General features: G+C 47.6%; 1 protein-coding gene across 10 annotated transcripts in view; it reads right to left on the bottom strand.

Annotated features, from left to right (window-relative positions):
- The window catches only part of MTMR1 (myotubularin related protein 1), a 54,647-nt gene that overhangs the window by 16,417 nt on the left and 19,324 nt on the right, over positions 1-18,906 (bottom strand). For 9 of the 10 annotated variants that reach the window (XM_029930989.1, XM_029930985.1, XM_029930986.1 and 6 more), the window contains 7 exons: positions 17,051-17,152; positions 16,654-16,737; positions 15,483-15,632; positions 14,407-14,595; positions 9,646-9,831; positions 9,021-9,227; positions 3,685-3,777 (listed from right to left, as the gene is read on the bottom strand). In XM_029930989.1, the coding sequence (XP_029786849.1) occupies positions 3,685-3,777; positions 9,021-9,227; positions 9,646-9,831; positions 14,407-14,595; positions 15,483-15,632; positions 16,654-16,737; positions 17,051-17,152 (1,011 nt within the window). The remainder of the gene's footprint in view (positions 1-3,684; positions 3,778-9,020; positions 9,228-9,645; positions 9,832-14,406; positions 14,596-15,482; positions 15,633-16,653; positions 16,738-17,050; positions 17,153-18,906) is intronic. The other variant, XM_029930993.1, reaches the window with a different exon arrangement.

Genomic DNA, 18,906 nt, shown 5'->3' with positions numbered 1-18,906 from the left:
CTGATAGATATATTTAGAACTCTACATCCTGAGGCTAAAGGAATTCACCTTCTTCTCGAGTGCATACGGCACATTCTCCAAGATGGACCACATACTGGGGCATAAAGCAGCCCTCCATAAGTATAAACGAATAGAGATCATACCATGCACACTTTCAGATCACAATGCTATGAAACTTGAAATTAACCACAGGAAAAAGTCTGGAAAACCTCCCAAAGTGTGGAGGTTAAAAACCACCCTACTAAAGGATAATTGGGTTAATCAGGCAACTAGAGAAGAAATTAAAAAATATATGGAAACCAATGAAAATGAAAATACAACAATCCAAAATCTCTGGGACGCAGCAAAGGCAGTCCAAAGAGGAAGGTATATGACGTTCCAGGTCAATCTCAACAAACTAGAAAAAGTGCAAATTCAAAATTTAACAGAGCACCTACTGGAACTAGAAGGGAAGCAGCAAGAGCACCCCAAACCCAGCAGAAGAAGAGAAATAATAAAGATCAGGACAGAAATAAATAATATAGAATCCAAAAAAACCAGCTGAACAGATGAATGAAATCAAGAGTTGGTTTTTTGAAAAAATAAACAAAATTGATAAACCTCTAGCCAGGTTCCTCAAAATGAAGAGATAGACAAAATCATGAATGAAAAATGGATCTATTACAACCAATCCCTCAGAAATACAAGCAATTATCAGAGATTACTATGAAAAATTATATGCCAACAAACTGGAAAATCTAGAAAAAGTGGACAAATTCCTAAACACACATGCACTACCAAAATTCAAAGAAAAGATAGAAAATCTGAACAGACTCATAACCAGTGAAGAAATCAAATCAGTTATCAAAAATCTCCCAAAAATAAGAGCACAGGGCCAGATGGCTTCCTTGGGGAATTCTACCAGACATTTAAAGCAGAGTCAATACCCATTCTTCTCAAAATATTCCAAAAAATAGAAATAGAAGGAAAACTTCCAAACTCATTCTACGAGGCCAGCATCACCTTGATACCCAAACCAGACAGAGACTCAGCCAAAAAAGAGAACTGCAGGCCAATATCCTTAAGGAATACAGGTGCAAAAATACGCAACAAGATACTAGCAAATCGAATTCAACAGCATATAAAAAGAATTATACATCATGATCAAGTGGGATTCATTCCTGGGTTACAGGGCTGGTTCCGTATTCGCAAATCCATTAATGTGATACATAACGATAACAAAAGAAAAGATAAAAACCATATAATCCTGTCGATAGATGGCAGAAAAATATTTGACAAAATACAGCATCCCTTCTTAATAAAAAACCCTCGGGAAATTCGGGATAGAAGGAAGTTCCTTAAACATCATAAAAGCCATTTATGAAAAGCACAGTTAATGTTATCCTCAATGGGGAAAAACTGAGAGCTTTTCCCCTGAGATCAGGAACATGACAGGGGTGTCCACTCTCTCCACTGTTGTTTAACATAGTGCTGGAAGTCCTAGCATCAGCAATCAGACAACAAAAGGAAATAAATGGCATCAGAATTGGCAAGGACGAAGTCAGACTTTCACTTTTTGCAGATGACATGATACTCTACATGGAAAACTCGATCGACCCCATGAGTTCAATAAAGTCACAGGCTACAAAATCAATGTACAGAAATCAGTTACATCTTTATACACCAATAATGAAGCAACAGAAAGAGAAATCAAGAAACTGATCCCATTCACAATTACATGAAAAACCATAAAATACCTAGGAATAAACCTAACCAAAGATAAAAAAGTATGTGTTCACTGTCACCTGTCACTCATCCCATCGGTGCCTACCTCTTTCTGAGACCCCTACCCAAATCCCGTGCCTTCCCTCCAATTGGCTGCTCTGAATCAGCTGTGACCTGGCACTCAGCTAATGCTAGACCCCCATCAGCTCAGGGAAGCAGGGCCTAAAAGTAAGCGGAAACGCTAAATGTGGGCCCACTGTGAGGTCTCCTCTCGCTGATCAGAACCTGCCCACATCCTTCTTTCTTTCTTAAGTTTTTTTTTTCCACAAAAGAGCAACGCACACATGCACGCACATGCAAATGGGGGAAGGAGCAGAGAGACAGAGGGAAAGAAAGAATCCCAAGCAGGCTCTGCACTGACCGATGTGGGGCTCGAACTCACAAACCATGAGATGATGACCTGAGCTGAAGTCAGACACTTAAGCAACTGAGCCACCCAAGCAGCACCCCTTTTTTTCTGGTTTCTGAAAGTACCCCTTCTCTCTGTAGATCTTTGCTACTGATGAAGATCTGTGGGAAATGCAGACTTTGGGGCCCAGGCTGATAAATCAGAATCTGCATTTTAAGAAAACCACCATATCCAGTGCCCCCCTCCCTCCTGTGCCAGCAGGCCTGGGGTGGGCCTGAGAGTTTTCATCTCCAAGTCTCCAGGGGACACTGAGGCTACTGGCCGCAGGACTGCAGGAGGATGGAACTCTCTTCTACCTCAGGGGCACCACAGAACCACCTTGGGGAACTTTCCAGAACCACACACACACACGGTCTTCTCCCTAGGCCCACAGGAGGAAGGCTCTGCAGGGGCAAGGCCAAAGCACTTGCATCTTAATGGGTTTCCAGGTGCTGACAGTATGCGCTCAGGTGGAGAGCAATGTTAGGGTCCCCCCTGATGGCCCTCAAGGGATTGCTGCCGCAAGCAGTCCAGGCTGAGGTGGCTCTCAAGCTCCCTCCTGTCTCCACCACCCACCCCTACATCAGTACAGAGGCTCACGGTGAGGGATTTTGCCAGCAGTCTTTCTGGCTGGTCCCCTTCATGTGACTAAAGCAGCGAAGGCCAGACTTCTGGGCCAACAGGAAGGAGAGCACCCAAGCCATGGGTCTCTAGCCTTGGACTCTTTCCCCACACAGCCACGAGGTAGGGGGGACTCCTGATCTCCTATTCTTCCATGTTGGTCTCTTTGTGTGTCTCTTGGTCTCTTGCTCTGTGTGTCTGTCTTTTTGTTTCTGCATGTGTCTCTGCATGTATCTCTGTGTGTGTCTCTGTCTCACTCGTCACTCCTCTCTGTGTCATTCTGTCTCCGTGCTCTCTCTGGCTTGATCTTCTATCATGAGGAGAAGACCCCAAACTTGGGCCCGGATGTTGGAGACTAGTGAATAAAGAGCACATACATGCTTTGAGCCGAAGCCATCAGGCCCCCCCCCAGCTCAGCCCCCCCCCGCAGGACCCCCGTGCTTCCAGCTCGCTCACCAGGGCTCCGCGCACTGGGGTTTGGAAACCAGGCACTCATTAACTAAGCACCAGCAAGCCCCTATCTGTCACTGCCTCCTGGACACTGCTTTTCCTCCCCGACCCTGTGGGCGGTTCGCTCATATCCCCGTCTCTCCCACCTGGCTGGATCCTCCTTTCCCCAGCAGGCAGGGAACCCTCACCCCGGCTGACAGGGAGTAAGAGCAGCAAGAGGACCGGAGCACAGGAGCACAGATGACCCACAAGAGCCATCTGCACAAGAAAAGGAACTTTTGGTGTGAAGTTGATCATTTCGAATGTTCTGTTTATACTTCTAGGAGAATCAGAATCAAACCGAGTTCAGTAATAGAAGGGGTCCTGTTTTTACATACATACACAGGTCTTCATTTTGAATAAACATGAAGTTTTATATAATCTTCAACTTTAAGGTCAGAAATACACTTGAAATCACTCACCTGTCTTGTCATTTGCCAAACACAATCAATAAACTGAAGAAATATAGGGGACCGGTCGGCGTCCGCATGGTTGTCATCGCCATGGCCCACTCTCTGAAAAGAGGTGAGAGGTTAAGCATGCTAATGCATGCCACGCTCCTCCATAAAGTTACTTGGCACATAATAAGCACTCAACAATGTTCACTGAATTGAACTGACTTCTATTACTCGTAGGAAACAAAATTTCACTGTACTGTACTTTTCCATGTTGATGGTTTTATAATTTAACTTTACTATAGTTGAGATCAAGAAATTATAAGCAAAAGGCCAGTAAACTTTTTAGTCCAAATGATGGGGTCCAGGCCAGCCACCAGCAAAAGGGCACAGTGTCACTGCGGGACTACCCATTAGCAGCTCACGAAGCACAGCATGACTGCCATTTTCTCCCCAAGCATAAAAGCAGGTTTTTCCATTTTTCAGAAATGTCAAGAAGTATGAGAATCAATATAAAAATCTACAAGCTTTAACTAATTCTACAGGACTCAGAGAACTCCCAAATCTCACACCTGAAATGGTGGTGGGGAGTCTTTGCCCAAGAAGTCCAGTATTGTATTGTTTGCAGTTTTGAGATATACTTTATATCCAATTTCACACCTTTTGGTGTTTTTTGAACATATTAATAAATTCATAGTAAAAGGTAAAAGTTTCAAACATAAGCAGGACAAAACAATGAAAATGTCAGTTAAAAATCAGCACCAGAGTGAGCATTCTAAGAGAACACTCAATCTGATAACTAAGCAAAAGGTTAAGAAAGGGAAAAAAAAACCATCATGAAGACACAGTGCAATCAGCATCAAGAAAGTGCAAGAAACACTGGGTCTCTGAAACCGCCAGCAGGAAAGACATATAAACGAGGAGGTCCATGCCTCGCAGTTATAGCCTATGGTCTGCCTTTTCTACTGGTTTTCAATTGTGGTGAAACACGCAGAACGTCATATTGACCATCTCAACCACGTGTAGCATGCAACTCCGTGAGCCCTGAAGGCCATTCACATTGCCGTGCAGCCATCCCCGCCATCAATCTCCAGGACGCCTCTGTCTTCCCAATCTGAAACTCTTCCCCATTAACACCAACTCCTCCCTCCCGGCTCCTACCACTCTACTTTCTGTCCCTATGGATGAGACTCAGTGACCTCTTAGGAGTGGAATCATACAACCAGATGTCATGTTGTGACTGGCTTCTTTCACTCAGCAGAAGGTCCTCAAGGTTCATCTGAGCTGTAGAAGCAGTTTAAAGCTGAACACTACTCCCATCATATGGACAGAGCACATTCGTTCATGCAGTCGTCTGTTGGCAGACACTTGGGTTGCTTCTAAATGTGCACTACCGTGACTCATGCTGCTATAAACATGGGTGTGTAAATACCGAGTCTCTGTTTTCATTTCTTTGGGGTCTATACCCTGAAGCAGAATTTGCTGGATCATATGGTAATTCTATTTTTCATTTTCTGAGGAAGCGCCGTACTGTTTTCCATAGCAGCTGCATCGATTGCCTTACTTCTGCACTCCCCCTTTACAGAAATAGCTTGTAGAGCCTGCTCTTTAATATTTAAGGCACCTTGGGAACGGTTTTGTGAGACAGCTTGCAATTTAACATTCATTCCTCTAATAGGCATTCACTGAATTCCTATGGTAGATGCAAGGAATCTCGTCCGGCCCTTGGAATTTCAGAAAGTTTTACAGTATCCAGTAGAGGCCAAGCTCTTGGCTACACACCTGAGGCAGCAAGACAAATGAGACACAGTATTTAGGCTAAATGAATAATTCATTTGCGGTCTAGTTGAAAGACCTGTAAATGACAAGGGCAATAAAATTTTCCAAGGGTTTCCAAGTCTGGGATGGATACGGGTGGGGGGGGGGAGCCACAAAGGAACAAGCAGCCAAACTAGGATGGGGTAGAGGAGGGAAGGAAAGTCAGAGGTCACAGTCATGGAAGAGGGGTCATTTGAGATAAACCTTGAAAAACAGAGGGAGGTGCCTGCTTTCAGGCTGGCCAAGGGTGCATTATAGTAGAAGCACTGGGAACCTGAGGGGGTATGCCAAGGGCACCATAAGTAGCTGGACATAAGGCCAGCAGTGGGAGAGGGAAGAGGTGAGACAAGACTGGAAAGGTAGACTTGGCCAGATCACCAAGGGCCTCAGATGTCGAGCTGAGGAGTCTGCCCACAACCCCACAGGCATGCGAGGGCTCGGAGGGATTCGCAGTGGGTGGTAGAAGGAGATATGCTTCTTGGAACGCTCCATCTGGCTGTAGCAAGAACAAAGATTGGAGGGGGACACAGGGGACAGGGAAACTAGTTAGACTGCCATACTAGCCCAAGGGAGATGGGCAAGCTAGAAGGAAGGGGGCATCAGTGGTCCTGAGGAGATGACAGATTGGAAACACACCTATTTAAAGAAGAGGAACCAGTTGGACCACTAAGGTATTAAACACACAGAGAAAAAAGAGAAGCGATCTGAGAACTGAGCCCCAGGGCACCCCAACACCACGAGGCTGGGGAGAGAGGGAGACCAGAAGACCAGAGGAAATTCATAAGGCTGTGGAGATCCAGAAGCCAAGGGAAGACACAGCTTCCAGAAGGGAAGAATCAACAGCCTCCAGTGCACAGGCCAAATAAGAGAAGGGCTTGGCAAAGTGGCAGTGATTGGTGAACGGTGGTGGTGACAAGAGCTTTGGGCTGGAGCAGGTGTTTGAGGAGGAAGACTGGCGAAGGGAGTTCAAGACAGCCTGGAAGGAAAGAGCAGTTGTGGGTACAGATTACAGCTCTGCGGGGCTTTGCTGTAGAGGGGCAGGGATCTGCTGTGCCAGATGGAGGGGGGGGAGGTCAAGAGGCCTGGTTTCCAGAGTAGGATAAATAATGGCAGGGTTCTAGACCAGTGGCACCCCTCCAGGCAAGAGTGGAGACGGAGGCAGGTCGCTGGCAGGTTAGAGAGTGGTCCAGGGGGGGCAAGAACGGAAGCTGGCTTCAGACAGGAGCTTACATGGCTCACCGCCAGAAACTCAAAGGAAGGGAGGGTAGAGGAAGGCAGCAAGGAGGTTGCTGCTGGCTGGAAACTGCCAGGTGGATGCCAGCTCCACCCTCAATAGCTCGGTGACCTCGGTCAGATAATTCCTACTCCTGAAATCTCAGTTTCCCCCCAACTGCCAGTTGCGACAGCTGCTGCTCAGGGTCATTACAGGATTGAAGCTGAGCATTAGTGCCACAGTGCTGGACACAGTGCTACTCAGTAAAGCGAAGCCATTAAGCATCTTAGGATCTTACTACCACGGCGAACCCCCGGCGTCACGAAGCAGGGATGGGCGGACGTGTGCACACGCCCTGACGCGTGCTGTGCGGGCTGCTGCTGGCGTCTCATAGATGGCTGTTAGTGCTGCCCACGCAGTCAAGGGCCCCTGCTGGCTTCCTGTGTCCCAGGACACACGGTGCGAGGAGGAAAGGTGGAACAGAATGCGCTGGAAGCCTTCAGAGATGGTCAGATACAAACATTGGGGTAAACTCCACACTCTCCTCTCCCAGGAAGAAGGAACAAAGGAGTTCACGATGATGTTTAAAATAAGCAAGGATCTAAAAGGTACCCAGCACAGGCCAGGCCCTGTCCCAAGCACCTGACGTACACACACACCCCTTCTCTGTACAACACTCCACTTCTGAGAAGAGAACCGAAGCACAGAGAGGGAAGGCATGTAGCTGAAGACCGGACAAGAGCCCCCGAAGGACATGTGGCTCAAAGCCTGTGGAACTTCCTTTTCCTCACCTCATGGACAGTGCACCTGGTACCCCACGGCGGGAGTCAGTGAAGCCCCCCCACTGCCCATCCTGCTTTCTAGAAGGGGATCTGAATGAGGCTTCAGGAGTATTCTAATGCACAGTTAAAATGAATCCCCAGTAGCTCAATGACCAAGAAAGACCAGGAATAACCACTTGGACTAAAGCACAAAAATACCTACCAGATGCCAGGGGTGCCTGGGTGTCTCAGTCAGGTAAGCATCTGACTTCGGCTCAGGTCAGCACCTTACACTTCATGGGACCAAGCCATGCACTGGGGTCCATGCTGACAGTTCAGAGCCTGCTTCAGGTCCTCTGTCCCCCTTTCTCTCTGCCCCTCTCCCACTTGCACTCTTCACTCTTAACATAAATAAACGTTAAATTTAAAAAAAAAAGGAATACCTGCCAGAAGACCCAGCAATTCCACTCACAGGGATGGAACCAAGTGTGAAAGCAGGCTGGCATGGGCTGAATTTTGTACTGCCCCAATTCCTATCCTGAAGCCCGAATGCCCAGGCCCTCAGAATGTGACTATGTGTGGAGGCATGGTCTGTACAGAGGAGGTTAAAGGGACGACGGGAGGGTAGACTCTAATCCAGTCTGACTGGTGTCCTTTTAAGGGGAGGAAAGTTGGACACAGAGAGGGACACCAGGGAGGGGCCCAGAGAGGAAAGGCCACGTGAAGACCCGGTGAGCAGGCAGCCATGTACAAGCCAAGAAGAGAGGGCTCAGGTGAAACCAACCCTGCCAGAACCTTGGCCTTGGGGGAGGGACTTCTGGCCTCCAGAACTGTGAGACAATACATTTCTGTTGTCTAAGCTACTCAGCATGTGGTACTATGTATGGCAAAAGCTCGTACGCCAATGTTCATAGCAGCATTATTCACAACAGGTACTCGCCGGAAATACAAGTATCCATCAACATAAATGGATAAAATGTGGTCCACACAAAGTAATGCTACTCAGCTCTGAAAAGGAATTAAATTTTTACATAGGCTAGAATATGGATAAGCCTTAAAATCAGTGTGTTTGATGAAATAAGCCACTCACAGAAAAACAAATAGTATAGGACCCCACTTATATGAGGTACCCAGAACGGGCCAATTCAGAAAGATAGAAAGCAGGTTAGTGGTGTCAGGGCCTGGGCGAGAGGAGGAGTGACTACCTGATGGGAGCAGAATTTCCTTCTGGGTGTGAAGAAACGCTCTGGAACTGGTCAGAAGTAGTGGTCACACAACACTGTGAATGTACCAGAGGCCACTGAACTGTATGCCTGAAGACGGTTGATTCTGTTATGTGAATTTTACTTCATTGATTTAAAACAAATACCTACACTAAGAAAAATTTTTTTTTTAAAAAACAGAGTGCCCTACCGAAAACATACAATGCTGAGGGTCCACAGTCTTCCATGATGGTGACTCAGGTGGGACACAAAGAGCCCACACGCGCGTGTGTACATGCGTGTGGTGTGTGTGACACACACATGCGTAGGAAAGAACAGCCAAGCACGTACCTCCCGGTCTCAGCTTACCAGTGCAAACCTATGTCCGAAGCTTATCCACTCCTTTTCTATGAGGGTCTCGAAGCCTTTAACGGTGCGGTAGTAACTGTCCAGCATGAGCATTGCCAGAGACGTCAGCTGAGCCGTGCGGTCCCAGCCGTCGCTGCAATGCACCACCACTGAAGTCTTCCCAGACTCTATCTTGTCAGCAATCCTTACCGCCCCGGCAAGAAGCATCTTCAGAAAGGAAAGCACAGTGGAACAGGCTACATTTAACTTCTAGGACTGTGGAAAATGTTGCAAGTTCAGGTCAATAAACCAAACAACGCAATCAGCTGAGGATCACTGGGAAACAGTAACACTGGGGGGTTTCCCAAACACCTTACACAAAGAAAACGGGCGGCAGTAAATAGAGTCCTTTATTAAAGGGCCATAGAGGTCCCGAACAACCCGATCTGAAGCACGCATTATCCCTTTTAATTGGGTCACAGAAGCTCTCCAACAAAGACTGCCGTCTGGATACAGCCCATGGAAACTGCGACAGCAAACATACGCTTATTTCCAGTGTTGAGAAACCATTGTGGGTGACCAGATTTATGGCAGGTAGAGAGAGAAATGTGAACTAGAAAGCATGTGAAGGACCAGCCCGCCTTACCCGTATATACTCCAGCCAGTGTGTCCCATCCACATTGGAGAGCCACCGCGCCTCGTCGATCGAGGGGTACACGACCTCTTTGAGTTTACGCAGGGACTCTCTCATCACGTGAATGTTGTGGATGTCCAGGAACACAAGCTCCGCGTTGGGGTAAGCACTTTCACTTTCGTACCCCCCACTCTTGGCCTGTGAAAAACAAAAGACATACATCACTTCATCTGAGTTCACGGTTCCATTCTTTCTGGTGTTACCGTGATGGCAGTGGCAACAGGGCCATCCCCGGCCCTCGTGGGAAAAAGAAACCCAAACACGCCTGGGGAGCAGCCAGCTGAAGGACGGACTCAAGTTTCTCTGATCTCAGACCAGCTGGCTCACTAGGTGAAGGCCTAGCAGGCCGTCAGTCCATCAGTCTGCCAATCCTCCTCAGCAGGGAGGGCTCCCTTGCGAGAGGATGGAAGCCTCCTAGAGGGTGGGCAACTGCCAACCTGACCTTTCTCTGATCTCCAGCGCCTTCTCTTCCCCACACAGGCTCCATAAATGCAAGTTAAAACTAAATTCCTTCCCCCATTTTCAGTCTCTCAAGAAACAATCAGACTTGAAAACCCTTTGGTACATCATAGTGGTTCCACAATGGAGTCTGGACTTTTGCATTAACATACAACGCCACCTGCCATCAGGTCCCCTACATGGCAACTATCCAGTGAGAGATGAATCCAACCCACCAGACCCACCAGCCAGCCCCTCGTTCCAGCCATGGAGCAGCTATTATGTCCTAGCTGGGTTCTGGGGGTCCGCACAGCAGTCCCTGCCACCACGGAGCCAACAGCCTGACTGTTAGCCATGCACTGGGTGAGGAACCGCTACCACGCTCAGGGCCACAAAACGTGCCAGGCACCGCAGAGCAGGGGGACCTCTGCTCATCTGGAAAGACCTCCTCAAGGAAGTGACACTTGAAGTGTCATCTCAAGGATGGAGGAATGCTTAGCTGTGGGGGACGAAGGCTCTGACTGAACAGCGGGAACCACTAGGGGACCTAAAAGCAGTGGCCCACAGAAGGGACGTGGCCCCAGGAGCCGTGGAGACAGGAAGGAAGGGCCGAGCTGGGGGAAGACTTTCGAGTGTTCAGAAACTAGACATCGTTGTCTCAAAGTAGTGACGGTGTGCACGAAGCCAAACACTGAGAAGATCACTCTTGCTATGCTGTGGATACCACACTGCAGGGAACCCCTACCCAACACTTGGAAACTGCATCTCGCTGCATGTTAAGGAGATTAGACACCATGACCGAAGGGGATTTACTCCAGGAATTTAAGGGGGTTGTATGAATTCCCTAGGGCTACCAACAAAGTGCCACAAACTAAGAGGCACAAAACAACACAGACATGCCCGCACACTTCTGGAGGCTAGAAGTCCAAGACTGATGGGTGTGGCCGGCTTGTGTCCCTCTGGAGGCTCTGAGGGAGACTCTGTCGCATGCCTCGCTCCTCGAGGCTGGCAGCAATGCTTGGGGCTGCTTGGCATCCAGCAGTGGTGCTCCCGTCTCTGCTCTATCATCACATCGCCACCTTCCCTCTGTGTCTGTGTCTCTATGTGGCCTTCTTACAAGGATGCCAGTCCCTACATGTAGGGCCTAGCCTCCTCCAGTATGACCTCACCTTCACTGGTTACATATGCAAAGACTCTATTTCCAAACAAGGTCATATTCTGGGGTTCCAGATGAGCGTGAATTTTTGGGAGACACGATTCAACCCACTACAGTAGTCAGTATACAAAAGCCAGTCGGTGTAATACACAAGATTACTAAAATGAAGAAAAAAAGAAACACTTGATCATCTCTATCCAATAAAGGCCTCTGAAAATCGACTACCTTTCATGGTAAAACCACTCAAACAACTAACAATAAAAAGGAAAACCCACAGCTGATATACTCAATGGTGAAAGACTGAAAGCTTCCCCCCAAAGATCAGGAACAAGACAAGGCTGACTGCTTGCACCCACTGCTATGTAACATGGTACTAGATAGAGGTTCTTGCTGGGACATTAGGCATGAAGAAGAAATAAAAGGCATCCAGGTCGGAAAGGAAGAAGTAAAGGTATCTCTACTTGCACGTGACATGATATTACATGCACAAGAGTTAACAGGGACTTGGACAGATAAATGTCCTTGCTTGGTTCCTAGACACCACAGCACTACAGATGACATCACACACAGCGGGCCACCCTCGCTCTGTTGGGTGTTTAGAAAAGCACCTCTGTAAGTGCAGAGTCTCTCGGCCTTCTCGTTTCCCTGGGATAGTTCTGCGACATTGCAGACAAGTGGAAGGATGGATGGGCTTAATGACCCACCAGCTGCGGGACCACGGGGACCTAATTAAGAATAACCCCCTGTGGAAGGCTGAAAGACACTCCCCCGTCCACCCCTGGATACCTACATCAAATCCTGGGTGGCTGTGAACGTGACCTCTTTTAGAAAAAGGGTCTTTGCAAAGGTCATCAAGTCAAGGATCTTGAGATGAAAAGACCATCCTGGATTATCTTGGGTGAACCCTAAACACCATCACAGGTAGCCTCAGAAGAGAGGAGTTAAGACACAGAGACATGCATGAGATGCCCGTGTGAGGGCTGAGGGAGAGATGGGCGCGCTGTGGCTACATGCACAGAGCAGCCTCCAGGGGTTGGAAGGGGCAAGGAACAGACTCTCTCCTGAAGCCTTCAGAGGGAGCACAGCCCCTGCAGATTTCGGACTTCTGGCCTCTCAGACTGTCAGAGGAGAAATACGTGTTGTTGTAAGCCACGTAGGCGTTTGTGCTAATTTGTACAGTGCCACAGGCAACTCCTCTCCTACCCATTTCCTTCCCCACCCCATTTCTCTGCCAGTCTTGCCCATCTCTGTAACTGAGACCACCAGTCACCATCCCCCACCCCCCGCCAGCCAGACAACTGGGGCAACGAGCTCACAGGCATCATGTGATGCAGCCACTACGTAGGTCCTGCTCAGTTTTCATGCTTACACACCTTGGGCCACACGCTGACATCTCCTATCTTGCAGAAGAGATGTCTGGGGCTTATGGAGAGGTCAGTAACCTGGCTGAGGTAAAAGGGCACCAAAGGGCAGAGCCTGGAGGAAAAGCCTAGCAGAACAGATTGGGAAGCCGAGGGCTCTCATGGCCCCACATCTCAGTCCAACCCGGACACACTGACGTTGTTACCTGGGAGATGGCTGAGTGAAGACGGGAGGGACAATGGGAGGGAAATGCTGTCTCGACTTCAGGAGGCATCAGGGTGAGATGGAAACTCAGGTGTTAAATTCAAGATACGGAGGGTGTCTGGAATCACGGCACTGGAGGAGACGGCCGAGGGAGACGGTTCAGAGCAGAAAAGAGGAGCCAGGACGGAGTTCAAGAAGCACCACCATTTGGAGGTTGGGGAAAGGGAGAGGAGCCAGTGAAGGAGATGGAGCCGGATTGGGGTCCAGGGGCTGAGATGTCATGAAAGCCAAGCAGACAGAGCATTTTCACTCTGAGGTCAGGAACAGTGACAGCTAACATGCACCACCTGCCTTCTGTGGGACAGGCCCTGTGCTGGGCCCTTTACAGTACCGCCTTCACATGGACTCCAAGAAGCAGGCATGCCATCAGTCTCATTTTAGAGACGAGGCAACTGTAGTCTAGAGGGATGACGTTGCTGCCCAGGGTCATGGAGCAGATAACCAGGTCCTTCTATCCTCTCTCAGAGCATGCTTTATGTTCCTCCATGCCACACTGGGTGGCCGCTTGGCAGACTGCATGACTGCTTGCTCAGCGTGTCTCTCCCCAGTGCCCAGCAAGCCCTGACACATAGCAGGTACCCAAGGGCTGAGGGAAAATGCCATGTCCTCTACCCGTCTCTTCTCACTAAGCATCCAAGGCCACTCGAATGCCTCCTCCTCCATGAAGCCTTGCCCAAGTTCACAAGCAGGGCGAGCCAGGCCCTCTCCTGGCTCCTCGTGCATGCTGAGCTGACACCTCGCCTGGCCCATCTTCGTATTCCCCAGTGCCTGCCCACAGTAGGTACTCATTACAAGTCTGTCACCCAAGGGTCACCTCACAAGCAAGCATGAGACGGTACGGGCTGTCGCCACCGTCCTGATCCCTGAAATTACTTACAGACAGGGCCTAGTCCTCTGCCTGCCAGATGCACACCTGCAGTAACACACTGTCGGAAAGTCATTTACGGGCACTAGAAATGACACAGTTGAAAGCCTACTTGAAGGGCAGGTGCTGGAGGCCTCACAGCTGTGGCTGGATATGAAGGATACTGTCCCCTGCGGCTAGTGGGAATCAAATGGAAGCTGTGTGCAGATGCTACTCCTTCATGTGATTTGTGGAAACTTCGTGTATTTGCCCGGTTGCACATAGGGGGCCCTGCTCTAAGAGCTTCAGACCACAGATGAATTAATCAAGTAGTCACCATATTTCACAGGTCAAAGGGACTTCCAATGGCCTCATCATCATTTCATTAAAACTCTGATTTGATTCTTTAGGTGATAATTCTCTTTCTGGGTCTTTGCTGAACTAGTGGAGCAGACAGGACTGTGGAAGAGCGATGAGAGAGACCCCACCCGTAGCCCCACAGGCCATATGCCAGGGCCAGTCAGTTCTGGACTGCCCTCCAAGAGCCCACCTTCAGGTCAGGAGGAACTCAGCAGTATAACGGAACCACAAAACAATCTACGGCCACCACGTAAGATCTGCCTTTTCTGCAACGTTGTTGAGAGTGTACCTTGTTGGTATCAGCGACACTGTTTTGTCGGGCATCGAAGATGATAAGCTTGTGAGACTGGGCGTTAGCATCCATTATTGTTTGCAAGTATTTTTCATCTTCTTTGCAGCGTTTATCATTGGGACCCACAAGTGGCTGGCTGCAACGGGTAATCGTTGCCTGACTTTCTGGATGAATCCATGACAACACCTAGTGTTTATAAGCAATAATCATTAGTATGATTCCCGTGATCACCCTGATTCCTCTGTCCCCTGATCACCATGCCTTAAAAATAAGTTCTCTTTTCAAGCACAGCTTCTTCTGCATATTTTTCTCAAATGTGTGGCATAAAACCAAGCACAGCATGATACTGGCCACGGAACTCACTGTTTGAGTCAGGTCAGAAGGAGTCTGACTAGATAAGCTCCAAAAACCCCATTACACCACTAAAACTGCATTCTAAAAAAACAGAAACTAAGTCAAACTATGACTCATGTCAAGCCCCACTCCTATTTGAATGGTAAGTTTGTCTCCTAATTTAAAAACATCTTTGTATCTTACCCGTCACATATGTGGCAGGATGAGGATCTGAAGCTATGCCCCCACACCTCCCGTTTTCCTAAAGTGGCCAAGAGACTTGGGATTATACCCGACTAGAGACTCTGAGCCCACAAACGTTCACTCTCTCCTTGATTATGGGGAGAGAGTCACGGGTTGGATACATATGGTCGACCTCATCAAGCTGTACATGTGTAGGTTTTTATATATCAATTATATCTCAATAAAGCTGGTTCAAACAATTTGCCCCCTGCTGGCTGCTATGTTTGCTTCTGTAATGACGTCCCTGGCATGCAGCTGTAGCTTCGAAGAAAGTATATTTGCTCTAAGAGGACTCGCGAAAACCAGAGACATAGACGCTGGTAATGCCTCAGCGCGCTGCCTTGCTCCTCTGTCCTCCTCTCCAGCTGCCTTTTGAGGTTTCTCAGCTTACTCTTCCACTTTCTGTTTTGTTCACCATAGTCCTTCACTCTTGTTCTTCCCATGGTAGGTCTCATACAGTATGCGTTCATGCCTGAGTGATGACGTTTCTTACTTACAGGGACTCTGCCTTTTGCTCGAAAGGCTGCCACTTTTGAAAGGTCATCATCTTTTACACTGGTTGGCACGACAATGACAGCGGGGTAGGTGTCACAGAGCTCATAGCTACTGTTCACTCTGGATATTTTCCAGCTCTCATTTGGCAAGCCCTGCAGCGTGTCAGAGAAGGAGGGGGAGCAAACTGTTACACTTTCAAAAAGCACTTGGCATGAACCACATCCATTTCTTACTTTCCCCTAAAATTCATTTCTAATTTGTTGTTCATTGCTACTTCAAAAGTTTAAATACATATTTATCTAACATAATTCATTTGTTAGCCATGTTAAAAAATGAAATGAAACAGAAGAATTTATAAACATATTTTAAAATGGAACTTATATACTAGAATCCCAATCCTGTATACTTCTTGTTGTGTGTTCTTTTTTTTAAAGTGTATTTATTTATTTTGAGAGAGAGAGAGAGACAGCATGAGCAGGGGACAGGAAAAGAGGGAGGGAAAGAATCCCCAATGTGGGGCTCGATCTCATGAAACCATGAGATCATGACCTGAAATGAAAGCAAGGGTTGGACATTCAACCAAGTGAACCATGCAGCTGCCCCCTCTTGTTCTGTTTTCTATATAGAGTGACGATGGTGTTGTTTTTGAAAAACCCATGAAAGATGTTTAGAGACACAGAAACTTTTTACAAACATCTATAAGTAACGGAAACCACCAGACCAAATATACAGTGGGGGCAAAAATTAAATGTCACGAAAACAGTCTCTTACAGGAATATCTTGAAAGTGACAGCTCACTGAAGACTACACGGGTATAGGAACACCACCAGTACACACTGGTGTAGTCACGCCACACACATGGTCTAATGTAGCTATTTGTTGGATGCTTACTCATCAGCTCGTTACCAGAATATCTAATAAAACCCAGCCCAGCCCATTTGCTTTGTAAATCCCTGTTTGTACTCCACTTGGCCTCTGGAAAAAGTATGAAAAACACCATAATGAAAGGTCTGGCATGGAGAGAATGGGGCATCCCAGATATGAAGAGCCTACAAGCTAAGTGAGTTATACCTAAGGCTGCTTCTCCACTACATTCCTAACCTCTGAGAAAAGGGAAAAAAAAAAAAAAAAGCTCAACCCACTATTTCCAGCTTGATAAGCAACATACGGTACCTGTCTCTTATATTCAGATACAGGATCATAAACCTTCCATCCGTTTATCGGAAATTTTTCTTTGTAGTTGAATGCAAAGAGAGTCTGCATACGAAAAACAGAAAATACGCATGTCAATGTCTCGTTGCTGTAACATATACCCAATATAAAGCTTCTCATTCAGCTCATGGCTGAATGTACTAAGATTTCTATCTTAATCTATAAATTTTGAAGCAACAAATTGGCAGTTTTCTTAATCTTTACATAGAACTGACAAGTTTTACAAATTCTAGTATTAGTTATAAACAGAGAAAGGAGAGGAAAGAAACCTCTTGGAAAAAAGAATAAACATGAGTTTTGGACACACACACACCCAGTCACCAACACATGCAAAAACGGGTTATTTGGGTGTACTGACCTGCCCATTGGAAAGAGGAAATGCATATTTGCTGAGGTTCTCAAATATCCCAAGTTTACACTGTTCTTCCTGTTTGTAAGCAAGTCGCAAGTTCCTCATATCCTATTAAACAGTTAGTAAAGCTCATTTATTCAACATTTATTGAGTACCTAGGAGACAGCCACTGCGCTATAAAGAGATTAATGAAATATTTATATTCATTCCTCATGTTAGATATTGCTTCTACTCACAACAGCCAAAGAACAAAGCCACGTCCCACGAGATAAAAGCAGCTGCGGAAACTGGAGTAAACGGGACATGTTGGGGAAAGAACTCATCAGCTGGAACCAAGAAGGTGCTTCGTGCCTGTAAGAGGTGCCATCGGGTCCCGTGCACTTCCCGCTAAAGCTGTGCTTCAGAATCAGCAAGGACTCTGCGTCACGTAAAGACCATGGCCCTCACTCCTCACAGAAGTTATAATGCTGTTTCTCAAAATCACAGTTTCTTACATGCCCCACCATGCAAGTTGCTGGCCGCGGTCAAGGCCACAGGCAAGCCCGCAGGAGTCCTCCTCGTGACATGGCTCTGATTTCTCCCCAAGACTGCTTTGACCAAGCCCCCCTGACCTTTTTAAACCTATGTCACTGATTAAACACAAAAATCTCATTCTTCTTTAACATTTGGAGATAAATATGAAATTTGAAGGTAAATACGGCCGCAAAGAAATTATGAGCAGGAGCAATTTCAGAAGTGACGAGGTTCCTGTTGCAATATTACTTGTAACAGACAAGAAGGGAAAGAACTGAAATGTCCAACAACAGGGCCTGGCTAAATAAACTACAGTACTACTAAGGGAATCCTGAAGAGCTTGGAGAACCAAGACGCACCGCTTTCTGTACGGATATCGAGGGGTTTAAGGTAGACTGGTAAGGGGGAAAGTAAAGGGACAGAACGGTCCATGTAATACACAACCATCTACATTTCCAAAGACCATGCAGACACGCTCGCGCACCCAGGGTGTGCACGGAGATTGGGAACAGCGGGTGTCTACAGGGAGTGGAAGCAGGTGGCTGGGGATTGCCTGGAGCAAGAGTCTTTCCTACACACAGCTTTGGTGCCTTTTGAATGGTGTACCACCTGCTACAAACAAACCTTACATCTTGCAAGGCTCCCAGGCATGAGCTGAGAGGGCTGGGAGCCTGGCACTAGTAATGCTAGGCTGAAAAACATGTTAAAGCACCTATTAGCAAATGCTCACTCCAGCCATGAAAACGTCTTCACTAAAGAGCCACAGGGCACCTGCCTAAGCAATGTAACTTCCCTGTGCGCCCTCCCTCCAAGCTCCTCGGCTACACACACACCCCTTGGAGGCTCATTAAGCGCACTCACTATTTAGGATCGCTGAGAGAGAACAGCGTTCTCGGCAAAGGAAGGGCAAGGGCGAAGACTCCGAAGCGGGGGTGCGGGGCACAAGCTGGATGTGAACAGCTAAAGGATCCGGGATGGCGAGGAGAGGAGGGTGGCTAGAGGGGACGCTGCAGAGGGCAGTCAACCAGCTCTGACACTCGGGCTTTGGGTACATTTTCCCTCTAGCCTAAGGATGATTGGAAACTGCTGGAGAGTTCCAAGAAGAGAAATGTTATGTTCCCAACTGCAGGATGAAATCACCACTCTACTTTAAGATGCACAACTGCTTCACACACCTCTGCATGTGGAACCCCAGCCTGTTCTAGAAGGGCAACTGCAATTTGTCACAGGACAGCAATGCCATGTAGGGCCCATAGGGAGTCTCGTACCCCAACAGATTTATGATCTGCAAGGGTAAAGGATTCTTTGAAAAAGCGGGTTCAACTATAGCCTGGCGCAACTAGAGGGAG

Source organism: Suricata suricatta, chromosome X (assembly GCF_006229205.1).
Source record: "Suricata suricatta isolate VVHF042 chromosome X, meerkat_22Aug2017_6uvM2_HiC, whole genome shotgun sequence".
Lineage (NCBI taxonomy): Eukaryota > Metazoa > Chordata > Mammalia > Carnivora > Herpestidae > Suricata > Suricata suricatta.
This window is presented reverse-complemented; position numbering and strand designations above follow the sequence as displayed.